At 35.8% G+C, this 27,162-nt stretch overlaps 2 protein-coding genes across 2 annotated transcripts; both read left to right on the forward strand.

Annotated features, from left to right (window-relative positions):
- The first annotated feature begins 12,834 nt into the window (after positions 1-12,834).
- LOC142451478 (olfactory receptor 6C1-like) lies at positions 12,835-13,764 on the forward strand. Its single transcript, XM_075553270.1, has one exon. The coding sequence runs from the start codon at positions 12,835-12,837 to the stop codon at positions 13,762-13,764; it is 930 nt and encodes a 309-aa protein (XP_075409385.1).
- Positions 13,765-18,113: 4,349 nt separating this feature from the next.
- On the forward strand, positions 18,114-19,052 carry LOC142450961 (olfactory receptor 6C3-like). Its single transcript, XM_075552894.1, has one exon. The coding sequence runs from the start codon at positions 18,114-18,116 to the stop codon at positions 19,050-19,052; it is 939 nt and encodes a 312-aa protein (XP_075409009.1).
- The last annotated feature ends 8,110 nt before the right edge of the window (positions 19,053-27,162 follow it).

The raw sequence follows: 27,162 nt of genomic DNA on the forward strand, positions 1-27,162 counted from the left end.
TCAACAGGCAAAAGGTGAAGTTGCTATATTGGCTGGTATGATTGATTATTGTTACCAAAGGAAAATTAAACTGGAAGTTCATAAAAGAAGTAAAGAAGGAAATGTTTCAAATACAGGAGGTTCCCTAGTACATCTCTTAGCCCTGCCATGGACTATGAATAAAGACAGTGGAAAGTGATAGCAACACGATTATAGCATGCCTATTTATGACCAAGGCCTTTTAGGAATGACAGTTTGTATCATTCATCAGGTAATTAACCATGGCTCTCTGGAGTACTTGCTGAGGGCAAAGGGAATGCAGAGTGGGTGGTAGAAGAAGGTGGTTCTAGGTACCAGTTTTGATCATGTGAACAATGCCTGGAATGATGACTGTAAATTTAAAGTGTATTTATCTTTGAATGTATGTATCAAACATATTTTGTTTTCTTTACTTATAAAATATAAGATGTTAAAGTGAATAGTGCATTTTTGATTAGATGGATGTTAGTTGTGTCATTTTAGGTACAATTATGTCTGTAGGGGGAAAAGATCTGGCAAATTCCAGCCTTCATTTTGGTGATAGGTTGCCTGGGAATATAGAAGGGGGTGGAGTATTTATGAACAACTTCATAGGCTGTTGGCAGTTGCCATGCTGAAGCTTTTACCTAAGCCTCCTTCAAAGAAGCAAGTTTCAAGTACATTAGTAGGCTCCTCAGATACCACCAGATAGTTTATTTTCAGGAGTCCCCTCATTTTTCCCCTGTCTGGCATTCTAGTCTGTCACACAGCTACACTTAACCAGACTCCTTTCTTTTCATTTTTTTGTGAGTTAAGTGAAGGTTTATAAAAGAGATCATCAGTTTTGCTTCATCAATACATACATATTTTGTTTCAACTCATCCATTGCAATGACTTCAATATCCATCACTTATCTCACTCCCCAGCAACCTCCCTCCTGTCCCTTTGTATCCTTTTTCCATTCTTCTTACTTTTCTCATGCTCTGTCCTTTGTACTTGGGTAAATGTGGTTCTTTTGATCTTAAATGGCTAATGGATAAGATTAGTGAGTGTGTTAGACAGGGTTCTCTAGAGAGACAAACCAGATTGCTAGTAATTATATATAAATATATTTATAAAGATAGATATATAATACAAGAAATGAACCATTAAATTATATACAGATAGTTAATTCAAGACATTAACAGTTAAATCATAATGCAGTGAGACACTAGCAGTCCTTTAAGGCTTGAGAGCCTCCAGTTGCCAGTCCTCTTCTGTAGAGAGAGCTGGGCTATATATATCCAGGCAGCAAACAGCAAGGCAGGTCCCTAACTGTCATCAACTGTCGGTCCCCAGCTCCAGAGATGAATATTCCAATCGTGTGGGCTTAAAGGGACCTCAACTTACAGTGACACAGTTCACAGGCTAGGCATCCCACAGGTAGTGTACCCCTTTACACTGAGGCACAGAACAACCAAGGTGAGGTTCACTGAGCCATTTATCCTTCTGCACTTCAGTTAATCCTAGTTGTGTTTATCGGCCAGGCTGGAACAATAAACTATAGCAGTGAGTTCAATTCAAGACCTGAAGTGGGACTAAGGGTCATAGTCCTGGGGAATCTAAAAGTCTCTATCCAACCAGTAAGTCAGGTCTCTTTAATGATTTGAAGCTATGTTTTAATTCTCCATTCTATCCACAACTTTTAAAATGTCATTCTTTTCAGAGTATGTAGTAGATATTGATGGGCCCCACCTAGTTCTTCTGGTCTTAGTGTTAAGGAGGCCGATGTTTACAAGTTCCATTCATTGGCATGCTCCATTTGACTAATTGCTTCCATGTGTCTTTTGATATTGATGATGCTCGAGATGTAATGGTTGGATGAAGTGGAAGAAATGAAAGAAGAAAGCCCTTGAATATATTCTACAATTCCAAGTTTATTGAATTTCTTCCTGTATGTAGTTTAGTCACATGAACTTCCTTAAGGGCTTTTCAAGACTTACCTTGAACCACGCTTTCTGTGATAGAGTAAGACGTATGTGCCTAAAGAACTCAAATCAGGCTTACTGCCATCAAGTGGATGATGACACATAGTGACCCTTTAGAACAGGATAGAATTGCTCCAGTGAGTTTCTAAGACTATAATTCTTTATGGGAGTGGAAAGCCCGGCAGAGTGTTCTTGGTTTCCAACGGCTGACCTTGTTAGCAGCACAGGGAGTACCTGCTATGCAACCAGGGCTCCTGCCAAAATGAAAGACTAGATAATAATATTATTATTATTCAAATGTATACTACCACTAAAACCTAGGAATCAGTAAGTACTTAGAAAGATTCTACCTACCTTTTTTGATATAGATAAAACAGAAGATCACAATGGGGACTGGAGTAAGAAAGTTGGAAACACATATGAAGGACTGGCAGATATATATGTTCGCTGAGGGAGAGAATGGACACTGGATATGACATGATAGAATGTTTCAAGTCTAGTGTCATCACTGCAAGTGCCTTTTTCCAGCAACATAAACAGTGACTATGCATGTGGACCTCAGCAGATGGAACACACAGGAATCGGTTTGACTAAATCTGTGAAAAGAGCAAATTGGAAAGCTCAATATCATAAACCAAATCAGGGCCAGGGGCTAAGTAAAATATACCATCAATCGTTCAAATGTAAATTCTAGCAGAAAGTGTAGATAATGTAAACAAGAACATGAGACAAAGTACAAAGTAAGCTTATGCCATTTGAATGTATAGAATATCTTAAGAACAGATTTAATGGAGTGATTCTTTGGTGGGAATTCCGCCAGTCTCCATCCAAACAATAAGTCAAGTTTCTTTAATAACTAATACCTGAAGAGCAAGGGAGTCAGGAGAGGACATCAAGAACCTCCAACATGAAGAAAGCAAAAGGTCCCTAAAAGTTTAGTCAACTATAAAGTGCAAAAATGAGTGTCAGAAAATACTCAGAAACCTGCCCTTGAATAGGGAGTACCTAAAACACATAGAAGATATGGTGAAATAATGCCTGAGCAGACAATTATAAAGGGAATCTTGAGGGGACAAATTAAAATAGTAAAAATGTCTAAGATCTGAAGATAGAAAGTCAAAACAAAAAAACCACTATGTGTTAGACTGGGTTCTCTAGAGAAGCAAGAACCAGTGATGCTTATATTGTTGTTTAAATACATTCCTGTCAGTTCCAAATCAGAGGGACCCTACATAAAACAGAACCCCATCCTCACAATAGTTCTTCTGTTCAAGTACATTGTTGTAGCCACTACATCGATCTATCTTGCTGAGGGCATTTTTAAATAACGTGCACTGCACCTCTACTTTAAAAAGCATGATGTCTTTTTCTAGAAATTGTTTGCTCCTGATTGCATGTCCGTGATAGTGGTAGTGAAGTCTAACCATCCTTGCTTTTAAGAAGCATTCTGGTTATATGCTTCCAAAGCTGATTTTTTTGTTCTTTTATTAGTCTGTGATACTTTAGATATTCTTCACTAGAACCATAATTCAAAGACATTAATTCTTCATTGATCTTCCTCATTCAGTATCCAACTTTCACATGTGGGTGAGACAATGGAGAATATGATGATGATATGAATGGAATGAAGACTAGGGGAGTGGTGCTATTGGGATCTTCATTTGCTGATGACTCAAGGTAAGGAGAAATAGCTGCAAAATGTGCTCATGCTTTTAATTTGGAATGTGAAATGTATGGATCCAGGTGGACGGGAATTTTCCTGAAATGAAATGGAATGCATGAAGACCTATATCCTATGTGTTAGTGAACTGAAATGGACTGGCATAGGCCAATATGAATCAGAAAATCTTATGAGTTATTATGCCAGGAATAACATGATCCAGATGAATACAATGACTGACATTCATTGTCCAAAGGGACAGTAGAACATCAAACATGAAGCACAGTTTTGTCTTTGCAAAGATGATGTGTGTGTGCGTGCATGCTATCAAGGAAGTCCAATCAAAACAATTATTATTCAGATTTATGCACCAATCATAAAAGCTAGTGCTGAAGAAATTGAAGAATTCTACCAGTGACTTCAGTGAGAAATTTATGAAGCATGCAATAATGATGCATTGCTAAGTATTAGAGATTGAAATGCAAAAGTTGGAAACAAATAGGAAATAACAGAGTTTAGAAAATATTGACTTGGCAATAGAACCAAACCTGGAGACAGGATAATAGTATTTGCAAGATCAAGTACTTGTTTATAGCAAATATGTTGTTTCAACAACCAAACACATGGACTTATCCTGAAGGAATACAAGAACATCAAATTGATTACATCTGCGGAAACAGATGCTGGGGAAGTTCAGTATCAGCAGCTACAGCCAAGCTAGCTGATCATTAGTTGCTCAGCTGGAAGGTCCAGTGTAAGGTGAGGAAAATTAAAACAAGTTTTTATGAGACAAAACACAACCGCGGGTCATCCAACTTGACTTTTGAGAACATCTCAATGACAGATTTGACCCATTGAATATGTAAGAAAGCTTCTTAACAACCTGCCATATGAAGTTGACACACCTTTGCTTGCTGAGAACGAGGAGGACTTGAGGCACTTGCTAGTGAACATCAAGGATTGAAGCCTACCATGTAGATAACAATGCAATGTCCACTAGACCCAAAGGCTCACAATTGGACCAATAGGTAACTTCATGAAGTAAGGAAGCAGGGTGGAGTTGTCTTGCTGGGATCCACAATCAATGTTCATGGAAGCTGCAGCCCAGCACTCAAGAGCTGCATTGGGTAAAATTTGCTGCACAAGACCTCTTTAGAGTATTGAAAAATAAGGACCTGATCAGCTCGCTGTGAAAAGACAGAAAGAGAAGACATGAAGGATGCAAAGGGTCATTTAAAATTTAGGGGGAAAAGAAAAGATCAAAGTGGATGTCAGAAGCGACTCTGACACTTGCTATAACTCTAACAGTAGTGATGTTTTACATTTTATCATATTCATATGAAAAGTGGACATTGAATGAAGAAAGCTTGGGAAGGATCCGTGTATTTGAAATGTGGTGCTGGAGAAGAATATTGAGAACATCATGGTGTGCTTCAAGGACAAACTCTTCTGTCTTGGAAGAAGTATGATCAGGGTGCTCCTTAGAGGCAAGGGTAGCAAGAAGCTGTCTTACACACTTTGGGCATGTCAGGAGAGACCAGTCCTTGAGAAGGCCATCATTCTTGGAGGAGTGAAGGAAAGGAAAAAGAGGGAGGCCCTCAAGGAGACACCTTGACCCTGAGGAAGCAACAAGGGACTTGGGCGTAGGGGCAATGTACAGCAGTGGCTCTCAACCTTCCTCAGGCCATGACCCTTTCATACAGCTCCTCGTGTTGTGGTGACCCCAACCATAAAATGCTGCTGCTACTTCATCACTGTAATTTTACTACTGTTATGAATCATAATGGACATATCTGATATGCAGGATGTAGTTCCATCGTTACAAATTGAGCATAATGAAACATAATTAAAGCACAATGATTAATCGCAAAACAATATGTAATTATCTATTGTGAAATATGTATGTGTTTTCCAGTGGTCTTAGGCAACTCCTCTGAAAGGGTTTTTGGGGGTCGCGACCCACAGGTTGAGGACCGCTGAGTTAGAGGCTGATGCAGGACCATGCATTGGTTTGTTCTGTTGAGTATCGAGTTGCTATGGATTGGACCTGACTCGATGGCACTAAACAACAACCAGGAATTGATGTAATGACACTGGATATGTTTACACAAACATATGAAATGCTGGAGGTTCTCACCCATCAACAAAAAGGTATTTGAGAGATCGCTCCCTGATTAGCCAACTGAAGACGTATGCCAAACTCATCTCCACCGAGTCGGTGTCCACTCAGTGTGATTCTTCTTCATACCTATTGCAAAAAAGATGACCCAACACAATGCACATATTATCAAACAATTTGATTAAGATTGCAAGAAGTGAAATTTTTTGGAAATAATCCAGAAACAGTCACAGCTACCCATTGCCAGTGATATACCAGACATTCAAAGTGGATTTAGAAGAGGACATAGAATGAAACATATAGTTTTTGTGTCAAATGTGTCTTGGCTGAACTCTGCAAAGATATTAGACTTTGTGAGTGAGAAGATCTCAGGGATGTTGCAAAGGAAACAACACCAACTGTTCTCATGTAGAATCTGTGTATAGAACACACCAAAGGATGGTTTGAGGTTTAAAATAAGGTAATATGTGTGTCGGGATTGTTTGCTTTTATCATACTTATGAAACCCATACAGTGAGAAAATACAGAAAGTCAATTATATGAAAAATAAGGTGGCATCAGAACTCAAAGACTAAGTAATAACCTACAACATGCAGATGACTCCTTGCTTGCTGAAAGGTAAGAGGACCTGAGATGCTTGATGATGAAAATGAAAGATTACAGCCTTCAGTGTGCATTACAACTCCATATAAAGGAAGCAAAAGTCTGCACAACTGGATCAGTAAACAACATTATGATATAAATTGTTAAGAATTTCATTTATATTGTTCCATAATAAATGATCATAGAAGCAGCAAGGAAGATATCAAAGGACGATTGCATTGGGCAAACCTGCTTGACCATACCTCCCAAAAGTGCTAATGAGGAAAGATAGCGCTTTTAGACCTAACATACACCTGACCCAAGCCATTGTATTTTCAATGACTCCATCCACATGTGAAAGATGGGCAATGAATAAGGAAAAGTGAAGATGGATTCATCTATTTGAATTATAATTGAGGAAGAACATTCAAAGAACCACAGAATGCCAGAGTAACAAAAAATCTATTGGAGTAAGTACAACCAGAATGCTCCTCAGAAGCTGGGAAGGAGAGATTTCGTCTCATGTAGTTTGGCTATAATCAGGAGAGACCCGGTGAAGGAAATCATACTCGGCAAAGCAGAGGGTCAGAGTAAAAAAAAGAGATGCTCAAAGAGATGGATTAACACAGTCACTGCAAAACACGCTCAAACCAAAGATTATAGAAGATGGCACAAAATCTGGCAATGTTTTGTTCTATTGTATGTATGAGCCAATATGTTGGAACTGATTTGAAAAACAACAATAATCTGTGACTTGTAAATTTTCAACTACTCATTCATTATGGACACCAATATATTGTACAGTACATCTAGGTCTAAATTTTTGTTGTTGTTAGTAGTCAAAATAGTGGTTATGAACTCGCTATCAGAGAATAAAGACTGTAATAGCCGAAACGGGTCACAAAGAGCCATATGTGTATGTATTTTAACTGTGTCTTTTGCATATTCTTATGTATTATATAAGTTTGATGCGAGATTACTAGTTCAATATTACAGCTTAGAAAGTCCAATAACAACCAATTCACTCAGGTAAAGGCAAATTTTATTATCACCTGATGTTCAATGGTATGTGACCTATGGTGTCTAACAGGTCTATTAGCAGGCCAAGAAATGTTGCTCAGAAAAGAAAATGTATCTACAACAGTTTATTTCAAAATTTCAGCTCACATTATATTCTAAATTATGGCTAATGAAAACTCCATATAATAACTCTTGTTACTCTATCCTACACAGTATATTTTACATAACCCATGATTTAACAAATGTTTCATTCTATTTTAGAAATGAGAAAAGTAAGTCTTTAATATTTTTGAGGTTATAAAACAAATAAATTACAAAGCTTGAGTCTGTACCTATTTCTCTTGAACCTGACACTCCATTAAAAAAAAATCATTACATATCCTTGCAATGTCATTGGATTTATATACTAAGAAGCAAATGTTATTGAAAGATTTTACCTCCACAAAATAACTAAAACTATATAGTTGAAAATAACAAATTAGAGTATCAACCAAAATAGCTCTTTCAAGAAAATACTGAAAGAGCTTTATTATTATTCATATATTATGAAATGAACAATTACATTACCACACATATTAACTTTGTCCCTGAGTATAATTTTATTACACACTATAGTTGATTAAGGATAATTTAAATATTTCACAAATAATGAATGGCCTATATTGCTAAGTCAGTGATTCAGAAGAAAAATTAAAATTGTATTTTAGTAAATATTAATATTTGACAATAGACCGAGAAATAAAGGGTTCAATATCTGCACAATGGAAGAAATTATTGATAAAAATGTCATTGCATAATAGTAAAAAACTGCATTGAGGTGCAGGTTTTCTGATTATTATCCTTCAAATTCTTCACAAATTATTGTGTGACATTTGTCATTTTCTCTTTCTGGTTTGCTTCCATATAAGGTACATGAAGCTGAAAATCATGTATTTTGTTATTTATTTTTATTCCCAGTGACTTACACAATTATCCCCAAGTTGATAATTGCTCAAAATTATTATTGAATAAAGAAATTTGCAAATCAATAAATGGATTTTCATTTTGTCATCTAAAATGAAATCCTCAAATCTAAATGTTTCCTAAATTCATAGACTTCCTGCTTCTATAAATACTAGGAAATATCCTGCATTAAAATCAGATAAATATAAACTTTATTGATAGTAGAGCAGCAATTAATTTTATTAGTATTGTGACAAATGACTTGCAACTGAAATAATTTGTGGACATAATTTCAGACTTTGATTTAGTTTAAATCTCATATTTTCTAACAAGACTTTATTGATTAAAGAATATTATCTTATTATCTTATTCTACAGAGAAATCCAGATGCGGGGAATTCTGAAGCCTTTAATCCATGCAGTTGTGACCTACTCCTTATGCCCACTTTGTCTCCTTGGACCTTGTCCCATGTCTCTTTAGACCAAGCCTCCTATTCCAATTTTAGTACGAATGTTGATACCATTTCTAAAACACTGATTGTATTTTCCCTTGACTCTTGTTGTCACTGAAATAATTCCCATGAGTCTGTGGAAGAGGTGGTAGATAAAACACCAAGTAGTTAACAGAGGTCGGAATCTTTACAGGACCAATGTCCAGAGAGGTTCGGACTAACTTTTTACCTTTCTTCTCCTCACTATTTTGCTACTCATATTTACAATGGAAAATATATCAGAGAATAATAGCTACAGAAATAACACAATGTTGGATGTAGTAGCGGAGAGTTGTATTTAGAAATACTGCATATCAGGGCCCAAAGAAGAAATATTTGTCTATATGGATTTTTAACAATTTCAACCAGGCAGCTCAGAGTGCTTGAGTGACAAATAGAGGTAAGAGGAAAAAGTGGAAGTCAGTGAGGATGTCTCTTGTCTTAGCATTGTTTCATTCATTTGTAGCTCAAAAGATTCTTGAGATGTTTCTATGTATATACAGATATGTATGGACCCATGTGTGTCTAAAGAATCATGCCATATGAATATTTTACATTGACTTAATATTACATTCATTTACTTAGAATAGATTGAGGAAATCATTCTCTGAGTTAAGACTTTCTTGTTGATTTCAAGCATTGTCATTTAATAAAAATTACTATTAATAAATAAAATTGGCTTTCTTTCTAGACATAAACAGGTTAGACTTCCAATTCTTCCTTTACCAACAGTATGAGTTTGATTGAATATATGTAACTTAAGGTCTTTCCTTATCAGAGTCTTCATATTTTTATATTAGGGTTATATAATTTAAATAAAAGTATGCAAAACCTTAACTTGTCTTTCAAATGCATGTCTACAATTATGATAATTATTGTCATACCTTCATATTTTCCTTACATACAGGATCATAAATAATTTTAAATAATAGTAAATATAGAAATAACTACAGTCTCTGAGCACATACTTTAAGTAAAATGTTACATAAATAAGTTTTATGTTTTATTACATTTATCTTCACACTACTTCCATGAAACTTTTTTAAAAAATAAAAATGAAGCATAGATTAAATAACTTGTCAAAATCTGCAATACTTTATTGTGACTCAATTTCATTAAAAATCTACTTTTTCCAGAATATAAAGACTGTAAATTTCATTAATAATTCCATGAATTAAAAATTAATACTAAGTTCAGATATCAAACTTTTCATGGGAACTCTTTTCCTTATAAAATTAAAACTATCTTAATGGTAGCTACCTAGTTAGTAAATGAAGAAATTAAAATCTTTAAAAAACCTACACATTTGGAAAGAGTGATGTGGAGAGTTATTTTTCTTCATTTGTTCTTTGTAAAGCAGAGTAACTTTTCCCTAACTTTTGTGAATTTACTTCATGCATTTTTATTGGGGAAAAAGCTCCTTCACTTTTTTCACATGTGTTTGGGAAACGGTTCGGTAGTAATTATAGGACAAAATCCAAGGTCAATTTGAGAGTTACCAGACTGCCTTAGGGGACACTACAGTGGTCCTTATTATGAGATCTTTTTAATTCAGTCAAAATGAAGTGTTTGTATGATAATACAGGTTATTGAGCACAGTCACAAAGGAACCAGGTGAAAGAATATCCTAAATGTACACATGCATACAGTATTAGGCCATGAATGTGCTTCACAGTGTTTTCAAGTTAGACTTTTCAAGGGTAGAATGCCAGCTTTTTTTCTGAGGCACTTGAGGTGTACTTGAACACCCAACTATTAGGTGGCAGCTAAAGGCATTAATTGTTTGCTCTCCCTCGGGTTTTTAAATACAGTTTCTCCTTATATTGGGCAAGTTAGGGAATGCTATTGTTTTCCTCCAGAATCCCGTCCTTCAAATTTCTCAGAGTAGCAAAAGTCTCCCAAAATCCCCTAGAGATACTTCAGGTGTCTCACGTAATGTAATGGAAAGTGTATGCTTATTAAATTCGGCCATTTTCATTTTCAATGATCTGAAAGTCTGACAAAACAAGGAACAATCCAGAATAAATAAGAATTTATTGAAAAATAGTGGGATATGGCTTTTGTTAAAAATTGAGAAAAAGTTTTCATATTAAAAGGAACATTCTTTGATAGTTATGAGGGTTGGGCAAGGAATTCAGTGGGGGAGGAGGGAGATTTATTGAAAAGAAAAAGAAAATAATATGAACTTTATTTACATTAGTTAAAAATATTGAGAAAAAATCATAACTGAATAGAAAGTAAACGGAATATGAAGTAGAAAAGACAATAATTATTTGGAAACGTTGAGTTATATTTCATTATCTAAATCCATCCCTGAAATTATTTAAAATAAGCATAAAACGGAAATCATATTTCACTGCCGTCTAGTCGATGTAGACTCAGCAATTCTGTAAGTCAAGGTAGAATAACCACTGGGTTTCTGATCCGCTAATTCTTCAAATAGGTTGAAGACTCTATCATTCTCCCGCAGAGTCACTGGTGGTTTTGAACTGCTAACCTTGTGGATCACAGCCCAATGCTGTTATGTCTAAATGCAGCTGTTAATTATAGAGGATTATTCATTGAGAACAATAATTTTGATGGCTGGTATATTCACACAATATATGATTGAGCTCACCCTTCCTTGTGATATCTGTTCCTCCTACAGGTGTCCTTCAGCCTGTGGTCTCCTCTCCTTGAAGAACTTCAAAAGGAAATACTCATTTCCAAGTGACTCTCCTACACTTTCCCAGTATCACTGGCCCTCATCCAGCTCAGCTGGAATGAATGTTCATTGAATCCAGACAGTCGTTGTTTGTTGAAACAGTGAAGTGAATGAAAATAAAACTCAGTCAGATAAGTGAATAATAAAATAGAATAAACTGGTGAAATTTCAATGGTAAATTCAATATTTTATTACAGAAACTTCTCATCACTCTGCAACCAAAACTTTACTGTTTAGTGAGAATCCACAGAAAGGCTGATCTACTGACCTGCTTTAGGTTACAGTCAGAATGTGTTGCTTGGTTTTAAAGTGTATTATTATTGTTTTTATAAGGATAAAAATGAAGGATTTTCATGCTGTTTTAATGCTTACTTCAATGCATTGATAAAATAGGACTTCTAATGCAAAGGAATGCTAATGTAGAAAAAAGAAACACATACAGGTGGACATATTATAATTTTCATCCAAAAACTGCAAATACATATTCATATGTCATTAAGAGAGAATAATCAAGAGATTTTGATGGGAGAATTTTGAAACAAAAATATCCTTTGCAGTCGATGCGTCATTTTAGATATTCATAAAATGTGGGCTACACTGTTCTGAACTTCTACTTGCCACCTCTCATTCTCTTAATATCTAAGGATAGGCCTGATAATGAGCAACATTTGCAACTAAAAATGAGGACACAAAACCAACCCTCAACTTGGAAAGCTGGGAATGGTAACTTTGAACTTGTGTAGAAACTTAGAAATGTGTCACAATAATAGAAAATAATTCTACAATAAATTCCAATGTTGGGTGGCATCCCATATAAGTGCCCCTAAATTGGTACAAATACCCTATATATATAATTATTATAAAATATTATAATTCTACATGAATTAAGAAATGGAACACTTTTAATTACATTTTGAGAAATGATAAGGTGTATCCAATGAGAAGGAAATCAATCTTTCATGTAAGTGTCTTTGAAAGTCAGTAGGCAGGCTTTTTTTTTTCTAGCATTATTAAATATATATATTTTAAAAACCTGGGTTCAAATCCCTGCTCTATCCATCCAGTTTATGTGATTATGTGAAGAAACTTCTTTCTGATGTTAGATATAGTTTAATGAAGGAAAAATATGTATATTTTTTACCTTACATACTAACACAGAGTATATCATATGATTAAAGTCTAATTTAAATATTATATATTGATATTGAAGTATTGTAAAGTCCTCTAAAAGGAAGTATATCATATTATGTTATATCCAGAGACAAATTGCATTACTATATATGGATAATTCCCTTTCCCATTTGTGTTCTCTTTGGGTTTTCTCCTATAGATTTCACGAGAGAGAGGGAAGAAATGAAAAACTATTCAGAAGTAACAGAGTTTATACTCTTGGGCTTGTCAGATGACCCAAAGCTACAGATCATGATTTTTATCTTTCTGTTTATCACCTACATGCTCAGCATCACTGGGAACCTGACCATTATCACCCTGACCCTTTTGGATTCTCACCTCCAGACCCCCATGTATTTCTTCCTCAGAAATTTCTCTTTGTTGGAAATTTCATTCACTACTGCCACTATACCTAGGTTCCTGGGGACCATTATTACAGGGGATAAAACTATTTCCTTTAATGATTGTATGGCTCAGTTCTTTTTCTTTATTCTCTTGGGAGTTACAGAGTTTAACCTTCTGGCTACCATGTCCTATGACCGGTATGTGGCCATCTGCAAACCCCTGCATTACATGACCATCATGAATCACAGAGTCTGCACACTGCTGGTCTTTGCTTCTTGGTTGGCTTCATTCTTAATCGTGTTCACATTAGTTATGCACTTCACGCAGCTTGATTACTGTAAGTCCAATGTTATCGAGCATTTTACTTGTGATTATTTCCCCCTATTACGTCTCTCTTGTTCAGACACCAAATTCCTAGAGTTAGCAGGGTTTTCCTGCGCTGTGCTTACTATTCTGTTCACTTTGGCATTAATAATTTTGTCTTACATATATATCATCAGAACAATTTTGAGAATTCCTTCTGCTAGTCAGAGGACAAAGGCCTTTTCCACATGCTCTTCCCACATGATTGTCATCTCCATCTCTTATGGCAGCTGCATTTTCATGTATATTAATCCATCAGCCAAGGACAGGGTATCTTTGAGCAAGGGCGTAGCTGTGCTAAACACCTCGGTAGCGCCCATGTTGAACCCCTTTATTTACAGCCTAAGGAATCAGCAAGTCAAGAGAGCCTTCATGGACATGGCAAGGAAGATTGCATTTAAGTAATAAAGGTGCTGTCATAAACTACAGACATGATGAAAACAGTGAAATAAAAGAAAATACTTTTCAGAAACCATATGATCTCCCTAGATTTTTTCTAATTACTTGCACTCTTGTTCCCAACACTTACTTAAACTTTTGTTTTCGGCCATAAATAAGGATATATGAAGAAAATATATCCATGTGAGTATAGATATTTATATATACAGGAGAGCTATTCAAAGATTTCTAACTAGCAGCCTATGATCAGAGTGTTAATCCTTTGACATGCTAGACTTTTTACAATTTAGCCTAATGAATTGATAGCCAGAATTTAATAGTATTCAAGGAAAGAAAAGATACTCGAAATCTCATGCATTATTTATGGAGACAGATTTATTATAGGACAAAACTATAAGTATATCATCCAGATGAAGGAACCATCAGCACAAGGTCCTATTGGTTGCCATGGATTTATACAAACATCACCACTTAAATAGTATATGAAGTAATGGGAAACTGTCACAAAAGCAAGTTGGCAGCAGATCATTGTTTAAGGTGGGATGACAGAAGTGGCCAAGGGAATATGGTTGGTATATACACAAAATTCTGGATAGAGTAGCATTCTAGACTGGTTCCAAGTAGCATTCCATATTGTTTCCAGGCCTTTTGACTACAGCAGTCTACAGGAGATGGAACCAGGGATATCATTCCTAATGTCAGGTGGATCTTGGCTGCAAACAAAGAATACCACAAAGATCTTTACTTGTGGTTTACTGACTACCCATAGGCAAATGACCGTGGGACCATACAAACTGTGGTTTAGCCTTGAAAAGGATTGGATCCCTGACCACTTCATTGTGCTCCTGAGGCAACTTTCACATGGATCAAGAAGCAAATGTGTGAATAAAATAGGGAATACTGCATGCATTAGAGCAGGAAAGAAGTTTGAAAGTATTGTATCCTCTGACCACTGTTCAATCTGTATGCTGAGCATATCATCAAAGACACTGGAATCCACGAAGAAGAATGGGACGTTAGAATTGGGGAAAGACTTGTTAATAACCTGTGATGTACAGGTGACACAATCTGGCTTGCTGACAATGAGATGGGTTTTATGGACTTTCTGGTGAAGAACAAGAATTGTAGCCGTCAGTATGGATTGAACATCAATTTACAGAAGACCCTCATCCTCACAACTAGGCCAATAGATAAGATCATGACAAATGGAGAAAAGATTGAAACTGTCAAGGATTTTGTCTTACTTGGATCCAAAATCAATGCTCATGGAATCAGCAGTGAACTTCTCAAAGGCACATTGCATCGGGCCACCTGCTGCTGAAACTTCGGTAGAATGTCGAAAAGCCTTATATGCATCTGCAAGTTGGATATTGATAAGGAAGGCCAAAGAAGAATTTTTGCATTTGAATTGTGTTGCCAAAAAATCTTGAAAATACCATGGATGCTAAATGTACAACCAAATATGTCTCAGAAGAAAAGTGACCAGAGTGCTGCTAAGAGGAGAGGATGAGAGGCTTAGTCTCATCATTGGAACCTGTCTTCAGGACAGACCATTCCTCAGAGAAGGACACCATGTTTGGTAAAATAGAAGGCCAGTGAAACAGAGGAATGTCCTCGACAAGATGGATTGACACAGTGGCTGCCACAATGGGATGAAGCATAAGAACAAAAGTGAAGATGGTGCAGGAGCAGTCAGTATTTCACCCTGAGTGCATAGGGTCAGTATGGGTCGGAAGCAACTGGAAGATGACGCCTAACAATAACAACAATGTATTTCTCTATCTATTATGTAAAAAATATTTATTATATAGCAGTAATTGCTTCATAAAGTTTTCAGTGGCTGTGAGTTTTTGGATGCAGATTATCTAGTCTTTGTTCCAAGCCACTTGTGGATGGATTTAAGCTGCCATCCTTTGAGTTAGTGGCTGAGCATTAACCATTTGTGCCACTGATACACACATATGCATCAATATAAACACATACATATAAATTCTGAAATACTGATACACGCGGAGAAGATGAAAACCAAAGCGCTATGCGATGCACGTATGCATGTACATAGGCAATTGCTAGGAAAAATGGTATCTCTCTAGGTGCTCTATGGTATTTAAAGAGACCTAGTGGCAATTCCAGCTAAGTGTTGGACTGTAAACTGACTGTAAACTGCAAGGCCAAGAGTTCAAATCCATCAGCAACTACTTGGGAAGAACATGAGGCTGTCTATTTTCATGAAGATTTACCGCGTTAGAAACCCTATGGATGGCTGCTATGACTTGAAATTAGCTGGATGGCAGTGGCTTTGGGGTATGTAGTATATGGATACAAATCCATTCAGGATCTTAATATGCTATCCCTTTCAGAAGAAAATGAATTCATACTAGAAATCCAAAGCAATATGCTATAATTTCATTGTGCTATAGTAGAAAAGATCGCTCTGGGATTGCCAAAATATAAAGGAGTATGAACACTAATTCCCCTGATGGCGGGTCCCAAATATTCAGAAAAAAATATGTGAACCACTTGTATAATTAAAAAATAACCAAATGCTAGACCAAGCTATCATGTGTGACTTTGAAAATTATCATATTTATTTCAATAATAATACATTTTATACCTTCTCTACTATATGTATGTATATAGACACATGTATGTATATATGTATACACGAACACACATATATGTGAACAATGTCAATTTACTGTTAGCTTGCAATGATGATTTTCTTGGCACACCTTGTTTTCATAATGATCTCCCCTGAGGCAAGAAGAAAGATACGTATATAATAAGTCCAGCTCTGTTTCTATTACATACACAGAGAGAAACATTTCTTAATTCATATTTTAACACAATCTCTCAAATCTGAGAAAGATATTATTAAGATTTTATTGCTACATAATCATATGATTGAATACTTATTTGGACTTCTTCATGGGAAATATATTTTAATTAATAAAATATTTCTATATTATACAAACGGAAGAGTGCCTTAAGTCAATTCATGATTAGCTGTGTTTGTACAAGAATAGCTGAGAGAGGGCAAAACCCACAAATGTATCGTATCATAGTAAATTTTCTCAAACATTTTGTAATATCAAGAATCCAGGAGAGTGTACGTCAGTTATTCCTACCCTAGCATCATTATCTTTCAGAGCAATGAAAAGTTAAGTCATTTCCTTTGGTTTTAGAAACAATACAACTACATAAATTTTACTCAATCTGCCAGTTCTGAAATAATACAAATAATTCCACTAACCAGCCAGGCGCTTTCCCACGAAATTATCAGAAGCATAAGAATCAAGAAGTAAGTAAATGTACTTTTCTTCAATATGATACACATCACTCAATTTTATTCAAATGATTGAAATGTTCTTTGGAATGAGAATATAGACTGACAATCCTTCTAATTATAAAGATGAGATTATGATTCATAGATGGTATAGTGCTGAGATGATCATGCAGTTTCAGAAAAGGAAAACCACAAACCTTGTATTGTTCATTATGTTTTCTAAGTTTAAGTGTCTGGTTATGATGCTAATAGGATTATAAGAAATCCATTACTAATTTAATATGATCTTTTATTTGGGATATCTGCTTCTCATTAGGCAACATTTGACTAATTTCTTCCTTAATTTTTATAAATATATTTTAAAATATTTGATTATGTGCTGTAAAAAGTAGATTTTTCCTTCCCCCTAGGAAATGGACTGACTGATGAGTTCCAACCTCCTATCTTTTGGATAGCAGCGGAGCAACACTGGTTCCTTAAGAAAGAAAACTTAGAACAGATGAAAATATAGCCTTCCCATGAATAAACATGTGTAATATACATTGAGATTATTATATGTGACTAGTTTTTTAACTTTGTACACGTCTCCTAAACAACGGGGCCTTAAATCCTTGAAATATTAAATTGTCAAATAAGAATAAATAATGTCTGTAACCTGTTAACTCTAGATTTTATTGGAATTGAAGTGTATTTCTATAATACTGAATAAAGGAAAAACTTTAAGCATATTTTCATGTTTTATATAAAAGCAAATATTTGATGAATAATTAGAAACTCAATGTTAGGAAGCATTACAGAAGTGGTTTCTGTCAGAATATTTAGCAATGACCTACCATGGTATGTTTTCAAAGTAAAGAGATCATTTCTTATCTTGAGATTAAATTTGCTACTTGAGTGATAGGTAGCATGAAAGTACAGTTCTGATGGAAACATGAGTTAACTAATATTATAGGTTATATATCATTATGAATACTTACAAAAATCGCACCTAACATCCATCTGGTTTTAACTTTTTTGTATTCTACAAATTTGACTGGATACAGGGGGGAAAAGGAGGGGCTGATAAGCAATGAGAAACCGAACAATACCTACAGAATTCATTCTTCTAGGGCTGTCTGATGACCCAGATCTTCAGGTAGTAATTTTTCTCTTTTTAATGATGACATATATACTAAGTGTCACTGGAAATTTGACCATCATCACTCTCACCCTGTTGGATTCTCATCTACAGACGCCTATGTATTACTTTCTTAGGAACTTCTCGGTGTTGGAAATATCCTTCACGACTGTGTGCATCCCTCGATTTCTGAGCACCATCATTACTAGAGATAAGTCCATTTCATACAACAATTGTACCGCTCAGTTGTTTTTCTTTATTTTCATGGGAATAACGGAATTTTACCTACTAACTGCCATGTCCTATGACCGCTATGTCGCCATCTGCAAACCCCTGCATTATACAACCATCATGAACAAGAGAGTCTGCGTGCTACTTGTCTTTTGTGCTTGGCTGACGGGATTCTTAAATATATTCCCTCCAGTAATTCTTTTTCTCCAGTTAGATTACTGTGGCTCCAATGTTATCGATCACTTTGCCTGTGACTATTTTCCCCTCTTGCAATTATCCTGCTCAGACACATGGCTCCTGGAAGTGATTGGATTTTACTCTGCAATAGTGATTCTACTTTTCACCTTGGCATTGATCATTCTGTCATACATGTTCATTATTAGAACCATTCTGAAACTGCCTTCTGCCAGTCAGAGAAAAAAGGCTTTCTCCACTTGTTCTTCACACATGATTGTCATTTCCATCTCTTATGGGAGCTGCATCTTCATGTATGCCAACCCTTCAGCGAAAGAAAAGGCATCCTTAACCAAAGGAGTGGCTATTCTCAATACCTCTGTTGCTCCTATGATGAATCCATTCATATACACTCTGAGGAACCAGCAAGTGAAGCAAGCGTTTAAGGACACAGTCCAAAAGGCTATATTTTTCACTGGTAAATGAATTTCTTAGTAGCATTAAAAGAATAAAGTTCTTGCCAATGCCATCTCTTATGCTTACACTCAGAAAGCTCTGCTATTTTCGTTATAGTTATGTATTTCTACTTTTCTTAATTTACAAATTATAATGTACTCAATAGATCCACCCAATAACTTTGATAAAGCTGAATATTGACCAACTATTCTGCATATATAAATATTTCATTCAGATATATTTGGTTTACATAAAATTGGTATTTTTATTCAACTTTGTAGCTCAGTCCTTAGATGATATGAACAGGATCATTTCACATTATATAAAGGAAGAATGACTAATTTCAGTATGGTAGCCTTTTGTAATATGAAGTAGTGTTGAACTTTTAAGAATCTTACAAAAACCCAATAGATGTTATCTTATTCTTTTTTTGTCCCTAGAAGTTCCAATGACAGGTGTATGTTAACACATAATGAATTGTATCTGATTTGAACTTTGTGTGAATACGTATTAAAATCTCCAAGATTCTACTTATAATTGTTGCGTTGCCATTGTTCTAGCAGATGCTAAAGAAAGGGACACTGGCAGCAGCGAGGGAAAGAATGGAGCCAGAAGTAGAGCACAAGGAAGGGATGGATGCAGGGTGGTACTGAGTGAGCTCGGCCCCTCTGGCTGTTTGGTTGCCTGACTAGCAGGAAGGGTTTGTGCCTCACAGCTCCACCTTCCTCTCTGCACCTGCCGACAGAGGCAAGTGTTAAGTCTTCGGTCTCACCTGTCTCTATATTGTCCATATTTCAGTGCAGAAAAGTCTGGTATGTAAGCTATCAGTTGAAATAATAAACAAAAACATAATTATTTTTCCTTTAAAAATAAGGATATACATGTGAATATATATATATATATTTATATTTATATATATATATATATATATATATACTCTCTGTCCCTCTCTTTATTTCTATGCCTCTCTCTCTTTGTGTGTGTGTGTGTGTGTGTGTGTGGTATTGAGCACCTTGTCTGACAATACATTTATAAAGAAAAACCTGTTTAATTAAATATAAGTGTTAAGAGTCTATAATATTTTCCACCAGGAAAAAATGGGAAATCTCAATCCATAAATGAAAAATCATTAAAATATAAATTAATATAAGTTAAAAATATGATCTCAAATAGAATTGGTTTGTTTTATGAGAGACATACAACATTAAGATACAAGGAAACTCTATCAGAAAGTATGTGGAATTCTTCCCACGTAGCAGAAATAATATTGGTATAAATTTTTAATTACTGTGAAATCCAATAACCACAATTAATTACTGTGAAATCCAATAACCACAATTACAGAAGGATGGTGAATGATATGGAACTATTTAAAAGTTCTAAAATATTATAAGGCAAAATATATTCAGATTCTTTATACCATTTATAATAGTAATGATATTAGTAAGAACACAAATCAATCATTTTTTATAAATTATTATAGCTTTGACCTGTTTAATGTTTTTAAATATATTGGCTCATTTAATCATTCCAACAGCTTTATGAGATATCTAAAATTAGTATTCCCTTATGGTGAGAGGTATTTTTCTATAGATAAATTAAGTACCTCCAATATATAAAAGCAGGAAAGATGCCGTTTCTGTAGTTAGGCGTGCGTCAACATGGCTGGGTCAAATTCTCAGTAGTTTGGCCATCACGGCGTAGGAAAGAGTCCTGGTGGCCTCACGGCTACAAGTTGGGCTGCTAACCACGATGTCAGCTCTGTCGCAGAAAGATGAGGCTTTCTACTCCTATAAAAAGTTACAGTCTTAGAAAGCAGCAGGGGCAGTTCTATCACCATCATATAGGGTTGCTCTGAGTCAGAATTGACTCAATGGTAGTGAAGTTTAATGTCCCATGCATGATGATACCCAACAGAGTGGACTCAATTCCGTAATGTAATCTTCTGTAAGCAGCCAACCAGTAGTAAGAAGCGCAGGGTGAACCTTACTCTGGCCAGTGCGCCGATGACATTCCCTGGGTGTGATGTAAGGTTGTGGTGGGGGTGGGGGCGGTATACTTTCTATGCAAGTAGACACTGTGATAGCCTTTCTGCTGGGTCTGGATCCTGCATACGGTTCACTGGCCTCCAGTTCCTACTTGAGCCAAGTACCTGCTTGCTGAGCCTGGGAGCAGTGGCCTCTCATGGGACCTGCCAACAGTGGGTGCATCCTCCTCTGCATCCAGCCTGCGGTCTTCCTGCCTTTTCTTCCTGCTTCCTGGTCCTTTTCCTGTTCCCTGGCTTTTCCTCTTTTTTATCAATCTCCACAGATGAACACAACTCAGGAGAAGGTTCCAGCTTTACATTTGATCCACAGAGTAGAATAGGACTCGATAGATTCTCACCTAATAGCTCTGAGATTTAAAATGTATGTAATTTTTCTATTGAATACTTGGTTTGCTCACCACAAGATCGGCAGTTCAAACTCACCAGGCACCTCCTAAGACAAACATGAGGCTGTCTGTACTTTTTGGACCCTTCTTCATCTACCCCTCTAGCAATCTACTGATCCACTAAGCATGTTTATTTGTTTTGCTTTATTTCTCCAGAAGGTCAAATAAAGAAATTGTCTACAATGAAGCTTTTCAATTTTATGTCACAATGTTGTTTACATACATGATTATATTTATCATTAGTTAATGCCATTGTTTTCTATGTATTATCTAATTGAAAACGCTAAATCTCTAGTTTTTGGAATTTATAATCATTTATATTTCATTTTAGGTTAAAGGTTTCTTATTTTTGTTTGTTTTTTTAAATAATCAAAGCTCTATTTCCTAATTCGTCGTCCATTTGATATATGGAGTTAAAAATGCAAAGACTTGACTATGTATAAAGAAGAAAACTGTAGGGGAGAAAAATTCAATTTATTCTTACTAAAATCAACAATAGAAACTGGTAAGATTAAACTCCTTCAAATGCAAAAATGTGGGGGATGGGAGGAGAGCCATAATCATGTCAAGTTATGATTCTTACAGGTTGCAATGTATTTTTTAATACATTGAATTCAATATATTTTAATAACACAATGTTAATTGATGGCTTTTTTCCCTTTTAAAGATAATTTGCTACTCATTAATAGACTCTTAGCGGCTAGTTTCACTTGAAGATTTAAAGAGTTTTTACAGAAATATTCTAAATGATTTCACCAAACTCAGTTCAACAAATATTTCTGGATTCTTTTGGAATTTATTTCACTCATTCTAACTTAACCCATTTAATATGCCCCTGATCATAACACTTAATCATGACAGTGGGACAACATTTAATAAAGTCTTATGATAATAAAGGTAGGAGCTCATGGGGACAGTTAGTCCTAAAATCAAGCTCCTTTTCTGATTCTTGGGATTAATTCTTTCTCTTTACTTACAAATATAAAATAATAGTTTTATGTTAGATTCGTGTTCATAACCTTTTAATACTCCAGATGCTGCATACAAAATTTGGAGGTAGAACATATTATTCCAATTGATTGAATTCCATGAAATCTTGACCCTAAAGCTTCAAGTTGATAAACTAATCGTGCAAGGTGATTGATTTTGTCTTGGATGTTTCCATATCTGCAGCCCCACTTCGTTCTATTCTATATATTTTTAGTTGCTGTTAGCTGCACGATGCATAACCACTTTGACACCAGGGTTCCTCTTAAAAGAAAAACTAGTAAACATTATTATTTAAATTTACACATCAACCATTAAAGCCTCAAAAGGCTAATGGCTAAATGAGCCCAAATCACTAGAGAGATTCCACCAACTACTTTGATATTGATAAAACATGCCATCAAAATTGCTATTGGAACGAGAAAGTTGGAAACAAATAGGAAGGATTGGTGGTTAGAAAATGTGGCTTTGGTGATAGAAACGAAGCGGGAAGTCACATGATCAAAATGTTCAAGACTAACAACATCATTGCTGCAAAGGCCTTTTTCCAAGGACATAAACACTGAGCATGCATGTCGACCTTGTCAGGTAGAGTGCACAGGAATATGTTTGACTAAATTGGTGATAAGAATGAATGCTAAAACTCGCCGCATCAAACAAATCAAGGCCAGGCGCTAAATAAAATAGACCATCATTTGCTCAGGTGTAAGTTCTGGCTGAAGTAGAAGATAATGAAAGCAAGAACATGCGACAAGGTTCAGCCGAAGCTTATCCCATTTGAATTTAAAGGACATCGAAAGAACAAGTGTGGTGCAGTGTACAAGAATCGCAGAGAAGCAAGAGAGCTATTAGATACCATAAAGAACATCACACATGGTTATTACAACACTAGTAAGATATAAAATGCAAAAAATTCATGTCAGAAATAACTCTGAAACTTGTTCTTGAATATGGAGTAAAGCAGATTGAAGACATGGGGGAGGGAAGGCTGAACTGACAATTACAAAGGGAATATTGAGAAGACACAGTAAATTATTTTTAACATATGCCAAGATCTAAAGCTAGAGAGTTGAACAAGAACACTCCGGGTGATAAACTGGGTCCTCTAGGGATGCTAAACCAGTGATGCTCACACTGTTGCTATTGAATGCCTTTCAGTCAGTTCCAACTCAGAGTGATCCAATATAAAACAAAACCGCATCCTCACAATTGTTCTGATCAAGCCCATTATTGTAGCCACAGTATCAATCCCTCTTGTTGAGGGTGTTTTATGCTCTTATTCTCTGCCCCCTTGCATTTACTAAACATGATGCCGTTTTTAGGGACTGGTTTCTGATAATAAGTCCAAGGTACTTGAAGTCTCACATTTTGCTTCTAAAGAGGATTCTGGTTAGACTTCATCCAAAACAGGTGTGTTAGATTTTTTTGGTAGTCCTTGATACTTTGAATTAAGGTTCTGGTGAAGAATATTTATTTAATACATTAATTCTTCATTGATCTTCCTTAGTCAATATCCAACTTTCACATACATATAAGACAATTGAGAATCTAATGGTTACATAAATGGAGTAAAGACTAAGAGAAGGGATCTTCATTTGCTGATAGGGCATGACTCATGGTGCAGAGATAGATGTGAAAACCTGCTAATGACTGGGACTTGGAATGTGTGAAGTATGAATATAAGAAAATTAGAAGTATACCAAAAATTAGATGCAATGCCTACAGATCTATATCCTAGGCATTAATAGTGAGCTAAAAAAAGACAGGGCATTTTGAATCAGAATATTTTATGGTTTACTATACCAGGAATAACACAATCAAGATAAATGGAATGACATTCATTGTCCAAAAGGACACTGGAAATTTCCAACATGATGTACAATGCTACGTTAGAAAGAAATATATCTATCTGCATTTGAGACAATCCAATAAATACAAATATTAGTCAAATTTATGCACCAACCACAAGATTTATTGATGAAAAATTGAAGACTTCTATCAATGACTGCAGTCACACATATATAAAACATGTAATCAAGATACATTGCTAATTATTGCACATTGCAAAGGTTGGAAACAAACAGAAAGAAACAGAGGTTAGAAAATATGGGCTTTGTGATAGAAGTGAAGCAGGAGATGGCATTATCGTAGTTTTCAAGATCAAGTATTTGTTCAGACTAAACGTACTTTTTCAACAACCAAAGTCTACCAAATTCTTGGACCTCTCCACAGGGAATACACAGAGATCAATTTGACTACATCTGTTGGGAGAGATGCTTGCGAAACTCAAATCAGCATCTAAAACCAGGTGAGCTGACCAAGAGTTGCTCTTACGTAAAGTCAAGTTAAAGGTGAAGAAAATTAAAGCAAGTACATGTGAGCCAAAATACAGCTTAAAGTCTATCCCACCTAAATAGATTGATCCATTGAATATTTATGACAGAAGGCTATTAACAACTTTCAAAATAAAGATGACACATCCTTGCTTTCTGAAAGGGAGGAGGACTGGAGGCACTTGCTAGTGAAGAGCAACGATTGAAGTCCTCAGTATGTATTACAGCACAATGTCAACTAGAACCAAATCCTCACAATTGGACCAAGCGATAACTTCATGAAATAAGGAAACAGGGTGTAGTTGTCAAATATTTTCTCTTGCTGGGATCCACAATCAATGTTCATAGAAGCAGCATTCAAGAGCACACAAGATGCTTTAGGTAAAATTTGCTGCACAAGACCTCTTTAGGGTCTTGAAAAATAAGGACTTGATGAGCTGTGAAAGGACATAAAGAGAACACATGAAGGATGCAAAGGGTCATTTAAAATATGGGGTGGGAGGAGAACAGTTTAAAGTGGAGTTAGAAGTGACTCTGAATTTGCTATTAATCTAACATTAGTTAAAGCAAGTGGAAGAAAAGATTAAACCAAGGAGCTGAATAGAGGATTTCATAGGGAAGAAGCAGTCAAGAGATCAAAAGACATGGCATTGAGTATATTTACTGCACAAGAGCTTTTTAGAGTATTTAAGAGCAAGGACGAAGGTGGGTCAGACCCAAGCCATGGCACTTTACATTCCCTCATATTCACATGAACAGTGGATATTGAATAAAGAATACCCAAGAAGGATACATGTATTTGAAATGTGGTACTGGAAAAGAGTATTGAAAATATCATGGACTGCTACAAGGACAAATTTTCTGTCTTGGAAGAAGTATGGCCAGAGTATTCCTTAGGGGCAAGGATGGCAAGACGCTGTCTTACATACTTTGAACATGTTGTCGGGAGAGGCCAGTTCCTAGAGAAAGCTATCATTCTTGGTGGAGTGAAGAGGAAGGAAAAAGAGGGAGGCCCTGAAAGAGACACCTTGACCCTGAGGCAGTAACAAGGGACTCAGGTGGAAGGACAATGAGGAAGATGATGCAGGACCATGCATTGGTTTGTTCTGTGTGTATAGGTCACTATGGGTTGGACCTGACTCAATGGCAACAAACAATAATAAGGAATTGATATCCTATCAATTGAAATGTTTAAACAAACATATGCAGTGCTGGAAGTACGCACTTATCGATTACAAGGTCTTTGAGAGATAACTACCAGGCTAACCAACTGAATACCTACACCAAACTCATTCTCATCAAATCAACTCCTACGCAGAGTGATTCTTATTTGTGTCTATTCCAAAAGAAATCTCCAACCACAATGCATCAATTATCAAACAATATGATTAACATTACATGAAATAAAATTATGTTGAAATTAATTGAGAAACTGTCACAATAACCCATTGATATTGAAGTATCAGAAATTCAAAGTGGTTTTAGAAAAGGATATAGAATGAAGCATATAATAATGTCAGATTGATCTTGACTGAACATCTGCAAAGATATTCGACTTTGTGAGTCATAACAAACCATGAATGTTGCAAAGAAAGGGACACCTACATTGCTCGCATGGAATCTGTGTGCGTAGAACAGAACAAGGGGATCATTTGAGGTTTAAAATAAGGAAATGCGTGTGTCAGGATTGTTTGCTTTCATCATACTTATTCAATCCATATACTTATTCAATCCATACAAAGTGAAGATAATTAGAGAAAGTGGATTATATGAAAAATAAGGTGGCATCAGAACTCAAAAACTAAGTAATAACCTACAACATACAAATGACACCTTGCTTGATGAAAGGAAAGAGGACTAGAGGTACTTGCTGATGAAAATGAAAGATTACAGCCTTCAGGACTAATTACAACTCCATATAAAGGAAACAAAAATCTGGACAACTGGATCAATAGACATTATGATTTAAGTTGTGAAGTATTCCATTTTACTTGGTTCCTCTATAAATGCTTATAGAAGCAGCAACCTACAAATCAAAGGACTACTGCATTGGGGAAATCTGCTTTACAACGCTCCCTAAAAGTGCTAAAGAGGAGCACCAGGTTGAAGTCTGGTAACCCAGTGACCCAAGATGTGAATACAACATCCCGGCATGGAGTAGGGAACCAGTCGAAAGGTCTTTGATAAGAGGTGTACGAACCCCCAATAAAATGATTTTAAAAATACACAAAAAGCAAAAAAAAAAACAACACAAAAAAGTGCTACAGAGGAAAGATATCTCTGAGAATGAAGTTGTACTTGACCCAAGCTATTGTCAATGACTTCATATGCATGTGATAGCTGGGTAATGATTAAAGAAGACTGGGAATTTTTGATATATTTGAATT

The sequence above is a fragment of the Tenrec ecaudatus genome, chromosome 6, assembly GCF_050624435.1.
Source record: "Tenrec ecaudatus isolate mTenEca1 chromosome 6, mTenEca1.hap1, whole genome shotgun sequence".
In the NCBI taxonomy this organism is placed as follows: domain Eukaryota; kingdom Metazoa; phylum Chordata; class Mammalia; order Afrosoricida; family Tenrecidae; genus Tenrec; species Tenrec ecaudatus.